This window comes from Eublepharis macularius, chromosome 9 (genome assembly GCF_028583425.1).
Source record: "Eublepharis macularius isolate TG4126 chromosome 9, MPM_Emac_v1.0, whole genome shotgun sequence".
Classification (NCBI taxonomy): Eukaryota; Metazoa; Chordata; class Lepidosauria; order Squamata; family Eublepharidae; genus Eublepharis; species Eublepharis macularius.
Genome location: NC_072798.1, coordinates 103,993,394 through 104,002,586, shown reverse-complemented (window position 1 = coordinate 104,002,586; position 9,193 = coordinate 103,993,394). Strand labels below are relative to the sequence as shown.

Sequence of the window (9,193 nt, the reverse complement as noted above, 5' to 3'; positions counted from 1 at the left end):
TGAGTCATGCTTGTGGTAAACGGATGCTTCTGTCTCCCCCCCCCCCCCCCGCCGTGCCCAACACTGTAACTACACCTTCAGTTTCACACTAACAAAGCCACTGACGGAAGACAAACTTCTGAAGAAGCTAATTACAGCAATAAATACTTTTTACATCCTCTTCGTAGTAGTATTTGGAGTTCACCTCCTTCCCACACAAGTGGGTCTCTAAGCTCAGCTTAGCGTCTCCTTTGAGAGAGCCTTCAAGTATGGACAACACCAGAAACCCAGCTGACCTGAAAGCTCGTTCACCTGAGAATCCACAGAGGCCTGACAGCATCGCTGCCTGGCGATGGAGGCGGCTCCAGGCTCTCAACAGTAATGCAATTCTGAATTAAAGAGTTGGGGCTCAGTCTTGCAAGTTTATTGCATTCTAAAGGAGGTAACAGTCCTCTCTGTCTCTGCTAAGCTTGCGTTGGGAAAAGACTTGGGTTTTTTTGGAAAACTCATGTCTGATCTTTCTGTGGCTGCATCCATTGCCAGCAACAGACTCTTAACAGGCAAGATTGCCCTCTTAAGAGCTACTAGTGTTCTCTATACTACTGAGTATGTAAGTCATAATAATAGATTGAAATTGGGAAAGAAGGCCTCCTTTAATGCTGCTCTTTTTGGCTAGGTATCGTTACTGTATTGTAACTGGGTTTTGTTCCTGAAATACAAGAAGTCCATTTTTTCACAGTGTGCCCCACAAGCACTACCAACCTAAACAAATCCACAGTCCCATCATGTCCAATTCTGGTTCCACTTGCACACGACCTAGCCGAAGACACAAGGTTCACGGATCAGCACGGACCTGGAATTTGGTCAGCGCTGGCCATCTAACCCCTTGGCAAGCGTGAGAGCAGGATGCTTCTGTGGCCAGCCAAAGCAGGCAGATGCTATTGGAACAGCTTGTTTTCTTTGGGAAGCTGGTTTGAGGGTCACAAACAGCACTGTCACAGGTGCCGCACCACAGGACACGGTTAATGACAGCTCACAAGGTCCTCCCCGTCCTTTGAGTCCTCGGAATCTGGTCCATCCAAGGAGGAGCTGATAATATGGGAGTTTTCTCCATGGTGTTGCAGTATAGGATCTGAAATAAACAAATTGCATGAAAAAAACCCATTTGATCTTTATGTCATGGCACAGGCCGGTGCAGCAGTGGTTCAAAGCAAACTGCTCTGACTTAGGAAATCTGTGGATTCAGACCATCGCCTCGCCTGGGATTATTCAAGATGGCTGACTTCTTCTCTGCATGTGTTAGACCAGACTTTTAAACAGGGCTAGGAAGCTGACGTGATGCTCTGAGCCGCCCTATACAAAGGGGGCTCTGTCACGGAGCCCAGTGATGAATGGCGCCCGGCACTAGCACCGCCTCCCCATAAAGCACCGTTCACGTTTCCGGTGGGAAGCAGGAGGGCCGACACTACAGAACTGGCGCCTTAGGAGGGCCTGAGGCAAGGAAAGGGGAGGCAGCCGATTCCTCTGCGTTGTGAGGGTCAGAAAAAGAAGAGCAGACCGAAGAGAGTAAACTGCAGGTAGCTCTGCCTCCTCCCATAGAACTTGTACGTGTGATATATGATTGGCTGCCTGCCTCACATGCCTCTTGGTGAGATGGGTCTAGAAATGAAGTAAAATCCCGAGGGGGAAGACAACCACATCCCAGTCTGGCTTACCTGTTAGTGTTGTTAGGGGCAGGACGGATTCACTGTCCATATCGTCTGACGTCTGGATAAAACCCTGGGGAGGAGAAGGGACGATCAGGACAGCCTCGTCCATGGTGGGCTGCTCAACTGGTTCTTCTGTGGTGGGAGATCCCAAGTCCTGCATGACAAACAGTTTTTCCACAAGGATGTGGAAGTAAGTCCACAGCAGTAAACCAGCAAGCCACATTCAAAACTGCTTACTGAAGATGGGGATTTCTCTACGACTGTATCCCTGTCTTCTTAGCCGTAAGCACCCCTCAAAAGCAGCACTCTGGATACTAAGTGGCTTCTTTGGAAGCGTGAGGGCTGAGAGGTGGCACGCAGGAAACAAAATCCCCTGCTATGTTCACGTTTTTCTATCCTGCCTTTAAAAGAACCCCCAGGCCTTACATGATTTCAGCTAGTTCTTAATGCACTTTTTCTGCTAAGAGGAGGCTACGTTCCCATAATGCACATTTTGGATGCCAGCCCCCCCCTCCCCCGCACCCAAATTAATTTGTACCCCAAACCGAATCTAGCACAGATGGGGTTTGTATCTTGCAACAACTCTTAAGGCAGACTGGAGTGAGACCGAGTGGCTGGCCCAGATTCCTGAAGTAAGACTGCAGACGGACTTCCCCCCCTTCCCTCCTCAGCACCCCCAAACATGTCACTGTCAGTGACTCCAGATTCAAACCCTGAAGCTGAGCCAGACTCTTTCCTCTCAACAGACCCTGAGTGACTCTGCCAGGGAGGCAGTGGGGGCCCTGGATGATCGAGGGGTAAAAGGATTACTGAAGGACGACAAGGAAATGGCCAAGGAGCTAAATGCATTTTTTGCCTCTGTCTTCACTGTTGAAGATGAGAGGTGCTTGCCCAGAACCGCTGATTTTGGGAGGAGTGTTGAAAGACCTGAGTCACACTGAGGTGATGAGAGAGGAGGTCCTATGACTGATAGATCTTGTCTCACGAACCTGTTCGAGTTCTTGGAGGGAGTGAACAAACGTGTGAACGAGGGGGAACCAACAGATGTTGTCTACCTGGACTTCCAGAAAGCTTTTGATAAAGTTCCTCATCAAAGGCTGCTAAGTAAGCTCAATAGTCATGGGGTAAAAGGACAAGTCCTCTTGTGGATCAAAAACAGGCTAATGAATAGGAAACAGAGTGCGTATAAATGGGCAATATTCACAGTGGAGGGTGGTAAGCAGTGGGGTACCCCAGGGCTCAGTATTGGGTCCGGTGCTTTTTAAATTGTTCATTCATGATTTGGAGTTGGGTGTAAGCTGTGAAGTGGCTAAGTTTGTGAATGACGCTAAATTGTTCAGGATGGTGAGAACCAGGGAGGAATTTGTGAGGCACTCCAAAGGGATCTGTCGAGGCTGGCTGAGTGGGCGTCAGCGTGGCAAATGAGGTTCACCGTGGCCAAGTGCAAAGTAATGCACACTGGAGCCCAAAATCCCAAATATAACTACACAATGACGGGGTCCAAACGGGCGGAGACTGACCAAGAGAGACATCTTGGAGTCGTGGTGCAGAACTCACTGAAAATGTCGACACAGTGTGCGGCGGCAATAGGAAAGGCCAACGCTATGCTGGGGGTTATTAGGAATGGAATTGAAAACAAACCAGCTAGTATCATAATGCCCCTGTATAAATCAATGGTACGGCCTCATTTGGAAGACTGTGTACGATTCTGGTCACCACACCTCAAAAAAGATATTATAGCACTGGAAAAAGTGCAGAAAAGGGCAACTAGAATGATTAAAGGGATGGAACACTTCCCCTATGAAGAAAGGTTCAAGCGCTTGGGGCTCTTTAGCTTGGAGAAATGACGACTGAGGGGTGACATGATAGAGGTTTACAAGATTATGCATGCGATAGAGAAGGTAGAGAAAGAAATACTTTTCTCCCTTTCTCACAATACAAGAACTTGTGGGCACTCAATGAAATTGCTGAGCAGTCGGGTTAGAACGGATAAAAGGAAGTACTTCTTCACCTGAAGAGTGAATAACACATGGAATTCACTGCCTCAGGAGGTGGTGGCAGCTTCAAGCATAGACAGCTTCAAGAGGGGAATGGATAAACATGTGGAGCAGAGGTCCATCAGTGGCTATTAGCCACAAGGTATAGCTGGAACTCTCAGTCTAGGGCAGTCATGCTCTGTATTCTTGGTGCTGGGGAGGAGGAGGGCTTCTAGTGTCCCTTCCCCACTGGCAGACCGCCTGAGGACACCTGGTTTTTTGGCCACTGCATGACACAGTGTTGGACTGGATGGGCCACTGGCCTGATCCAACATGGCTTCTCTTATGTACTTATAAGGAATTAGTAGTCACACCTGAAAGAGATTATTGTGTGCATTATAATGTATCCCTCCTATGTCTTACTGGCAACAGCACGCCAGGGTGTGTGTCAATACTTCGCCTAAGGCCCTCTGACTGCAGATCCTAGGGCTCTCATAGGCAGGGGCAGCGCAAGGGTTTGCAGCACTCGCGGCTGGCCGGCTGGGCACCCCTCGTGCGCGCGCAAGCACCAGCCTGCGTGATGACATCACATGTGATGTCATCACAGAGCGTGCTGCCGCCAGCCCGATCCCTGCGGCGGGCAGCCTCCGAGCTCTCCCGCTTGGTTTCCTGCACCGCTGCAGATGCCTGCCCGCGGTAGCTGCGCCTGGCCAGGGGCTTGTGCTGGCAGCGGCGGCGGGAGGATAGGCGGCGGCTGCTTTGTGGCACGCGCTCCCGCCCCCTGCGCCTCCTCTGGCGCTCCCTCCGACACCCCACGCCCGAGGCCACCGCCTACCTGGCCTCAATGGGCACGCCGGCCCGGCTCATAGGGGACTTGCTACATTAAAAAAAAAATTGTGTGTGTGTACCCGCTTTGCCTTCCAGGAGCTCAGAGCAGCTTACATGTGGCTTTCCATTTAGGCACTGCTCAAGCCCGAAGACGTCCTCTGCCTTTGGCTCTGTAACCATACATCCCAAACCTTGGGGCCCGTCCTCAGACACCTTCTGCAGAGCAAGTGCCCTGCTGCTCTTCCCTGGTCAGCATCTGAAGCAACGGCAGGGAAGCGAAGGACACGGGGGAGTGAATCCCCCCTCCCTCCTGCCCAGCAATCTCCCCAGTGAGAAACTGCACAAGCAGCATTTGCATGAAGAGGCCCGAAGTACAAGACCACCTTTCCACACGTCTCTGCTGTCCCCCTGCTCTACATCTTTCCTCGGAACAGGTTCACATTCTCCACAAATGCAAGCCCAGGTTTGCCACAGGCTGTTACGTTCGGAGCTGCAGTCAGTTACAGCTCCCTGTGCTGTGGAATATCCGAAGTATGTGCCAAAAGTGTCTTGCGCATAGTGGATCAGCCTCTCGGGCCAGCAGGAGTAACAGCTACGGTTCAGTCTGCCTACCATAGCATGCCAAGCCCTTTGCATACTCTCCCGTACCGCGATGTTTCCCCTACCTCTGAGACGTAAGTGTCAGCAAAGTGGGACTGACACGCGTCCTCTTCACATTTGAGATCTGCACCCAAAACCTCTTCTCTGGCTCTCGCTGTGACCCTGCCTATGAGTCCAGCACTAGTTCTGCCCACGAATTTGGAGGTGTCGCCTTCGCTATAAGCAGACTGTTCTTCATCGGCCAGCTTGGGCTGGGAGAGGCCTTCGGGGAAAGTGTCCGCTTCCAGGGAGGCTGTGGGGTCCACCAGGTCTACCGGCTGAATGTCCGAAGCAACAGCGAGCTCTGCTTGGCTTACAGAGGGAGAGATTTCCTCTGCTGCGACAGTGCGGATTATGACACTTGGCGTGTGGCACTGCACAGTGACGTCACTTGAATTCAGCAAGTTTTCTGGCTGTGATGAAGGGACACAAAGCGGGTAAGTACTGTTTTGGCTGCATACAGAAGGTACATTTTTAAGAAAAGGTGGGGGAAGGCTCACAGCACTGAGAGAGCTTTGAGCTATCTTTTTCAGTTACTGACATTGCTGTAGCATCAACACTGCATACACTCTGACTCGGGGAGACAGTCGCTCCTACATGCCTCTCTCTCCAGCCACAGGTGGAGATGAGGAAGGTGCCATACAGAGGAGAAAAGCTGACCGGAGGCCTCTCCCCTGCAACAGTAAACCTCATTCAGAATAGAGCAGAAGTAGAAGAGAAGCAGGGAGGGGGGAGGCAAGCCTACTTGCGATCATTTGTCCCCCGGTGGGAGTGGTGGCCACTCACACTTTTCGGCACGCTTCAGCGCTGCACTACAGGCACATGAATGCTCAAAGCACTCCCGTCAGTCTTCTTACAGTGGCTTCCTGTATACTCAGTTCTGGCTTAACAGGAAGGTAAAGCAAGGAGGTGTACCTTCTCCAGGGAGCCAACTAGCTCCACACAGTGGCAGACTTGCTGTACCACATTTTCTATTCCAAAGGGGAAAGGGGGAGAAGCTACGCATTTTTCACAGCAGTGATGAAGAGAAAGAAAAGCTATCAGCCCATGCTTGCACCTGAGTTTCATCCCACTGGGTCTTTCTCATTGGAAGTTATGAATATGGATTTGGAAGGTCTGAGTTCCAGCCCTTTCTCTGTAACAAACTTCTGTTCTCACCATTTTATTTTTGCTTCCATTTCATCTATGGGACTGTATTCAGGGGGCTGTGGTTCGTAAAGTGGCAGGGATTTGGAAATGATTCCTTAACAGTTGCAGAATTAGTCAGTGACATACTATCAGCAGAGTTCACCTGAGGCTGCATAATACCAAGCAGCTATCCGGGAAGAAGAGCAGAAATTTAATTTTCACGTGCACATTTCTAGGCAGATGGTGTTTGACCCCAAGGATCTAGTATCTGCAGGCCTGGGGGCACTGCCTGCAGGCACCGTGTGTTCTGGGGGACAGGAGAAGAAATTGTTTAGGACATGCAGCCTTGCCGCCTTATCGCAGTACGTGGAGGATGAGGACATGCTGGTATGTACGTGGTGTGGGGGAGGAGGACATTTTTCTTCATGGTGTTGGCAACCTTAGAGACGAAAGGCACAAACTTTGGAGCAGATGGCTTCCTCAGTGGAGAAACCACAAGAGTAGAAAAAGATGGGAAGAGCTGGGAGAAACTGTGCCCCTACTGAGTTTGTGAGAAGCATGTGGGGCGTAGTAACTTGGGTGGGAAGGCTTTGGAGAAGGGGGGTGCTGGATGTGGGGACAGGAACAGCCGAAGCCCCCTAGGAAGCACACAGTGATGGCTTATGGCCCGTTCCGGCTACAGTGTTGCTGGTTAGTGTCTGTCAGTGCGTTTTAAACCCAGTTAGCTTGCTTGGTTTCAGGGAACTTCTTGCAGGTTTTCCAGGTTTGGCTTGTGGTGGCATTCACCCATATTGCAACGAGCCACCGTCGATACCACCAGAGAAACCGTACAGGGATAACTTTAAACTCAAACTGTTTTGAAATGGAAGTGTGGCTGCTCCAGATGACCTATAACAGGCCTGAAGCACCCCCCCCCCTCCCTTTACATCTCTCTCTCTTGTCAGAATACGTACGGATAAGGCGTGGACTATGATCTGGTCGGGGGAGGCTGGGGCAGTCCCAGCGGTTAAGGTCACGGTTGGGCTGGTAGTCAGCGTCAAAGGCAGTCCCTGGCTAGAACTCGTCTGCAGTAAGTAAGTGCCTGGAGTCCCGGTGGGCTGGAGGTGGAAAGACTGAGAAAAAGGGCAGAATGAGGTCAGGAGAAGCAGCTCAGCAACCGCTGGACTTGGGCAGAAGGGAGTCTGGTGCAAACAGACTCCTAAGAATGAAACAGACTTAAATAACATCACAACCCTAAATATTTATGAAGAGTCCAGTAGCGCCTTTAAGACTAACCAACTTTATTGTAGCATAAGCTTTCAAGAATGATACATCCGACGAAGAACGCTGTGGTTCTCGAAAGCTTATGCTACAATAAAGTTGGTTAGTCTTAAAGGTGCTACTGGACTCTTTATTATTCTGCAACTACAGACTAACACAGCTAACTTCTCTGGAGCTAAATATTTATGACAACTGTTGTCTCCCACCTCCCCAATGTGCCATATTGCCACACAGCCTGCCCAGGGCTGTACCCTTTTTTTGCTATTCATTTATTTAGAATATTTTTAATTCTATCTTCCCAGGAAGCTGCCCAAAGCAGCTTGCTAGACAAAAATAATAAATACAAAACATTAAAATATATTAAATTCCAGCATTAAAAAATCCAGCCCCATATAAAAATACAGATCATAAAAACGTGTTTTAAAAATCAACTCCTTAATGGATGAAACATTTTGGCCTGGCGCTGAAAAGAAAGCAAAGCAGGTGCCACGCATGCCTCAAGGGGAATGGCACTCCATAACCAAGGTGCCACTACTGAAAAAGCAGGGTTGCCACCTGCCTCGCCTCTGAAGGCGGGAGCACCGAGGGCGGGGCTTGCGAGGCAGGTCTGAGCTGGCGAGAGGCGGTCTCCCCGTTACCTGGTTTCCTCTAACCCCCACGGAGTGGGTGACAAGCCTCAGTTCACAGTCATGAGGATGTCAGTCTGGGTCTCCCTGCCCCAGTCCACGCTGGATTGCAAATGGCACGCTGGCCACCCACAGTCCCAGAGTGTCACTCAAGTTCTTCCTCTGCAATGTACCTCCTAAGCCGTGGGCATGAGAGGACCCTTATTGGGGCTCTTGCAGTGTTTGGCCCGCTGCCCGCCTGGCACTCCTATCATTACTTCACCCAAAGGGGTACCCACTCTAATACTGTCCTTTCTGTTTCCAGTTTGGCACAGCTGCCTGCGTGGCAACTAATGCCAGACAAACAATGACAGAGGAGTAGACTTACTCGTGGAACTTGGTCTACCTTCTGTCCACCTCTAGATTATACCATCACCACTGCTGCTGAGCACTTTCAATGCCCACTGCTCTCTCATTACAAAGAAACTGGCTTCCTAGTACAGCTCACCCTTTTGGTTATGATTTTCCTACCTGGGACCCCACAGATATTTAATTTAGCTTCTCAATGAAATAATAACCAGATGCACACATACCTATGGCTGCGTCTATAAAAAGCAGGGCTTTTTTTCAGCTGGAACGCAGTGGAATGGCGTTCCGGCACCTCTTGAAAATGGTCACATGGCTGGTGGCCCCGCCCCCTGATCTCCAGACAGAGGGGAGTTGAGATTGCCTCGGCAGCGCGGAGGGCAATCTCAACTCCCCTCTGTCTGGAGATCAGGGGGCGGGGCCACCAGCCATGTGACCATTTTCTCCAAGGGCAACCCACTGAGTTCCACTACCTCTTTTCCCAGAAAAAAAGCCCTGATAAAAAGTATGTGGAAATGTTATTTACACAGCAGAGAGGTGAACTGGGATAAATCTTTAAGGCTGAAACCTAGACCTAAGTTAATCTAGGGAACATCCTCTTTTCAGAAGAGGTGCTGCCTCTCTGGAATCTTCTTCTCCAAAAAGGCTACCAAGGCAACTTGGGCCTCACTTTCTGGAAATTAGTCAAGACACTTCTCTTCCT

At 50.3% G+C, this 9,193-nt stretch overlaps 1 protein-coding gene across 1 annotated transcript in view; it reads right to left on the bottom strand.

The window, feature by feature from the left end:
• Positions 1-4: 4 nt before the first annotated feature.
• DMTF1 (cyclin D binding myb like transcription factor 1) overlaps positions 5-9,193 on the bottom strand; it is a 40,276-nt gene continuing 31,087 nt past the window's right edge. Inside the window, exons 14-17 of the mRNA XM_054988060.1 lie at positions 7,213-7,371; positions 5,158-5,544; positions 1,695-1,842; positions 5-1,111 (exon numbers count right to left, since the gene is read on the bottom strand). Of these exons, the coding sequence (XP_054844035.1) occupies positions 1,002-1,111; positions 1,695-1,842; positions 5,158-5,544; positions 7,213-7,371 (804 nt within the window). The 3' untranslated portion in view covers positions 5-1,001. The remainder of the gene's footprint in view (positions 1,112-1,694; positions 1,843-5,157; positions 5,545-7,212; positions 7,372-9,193) is intronic.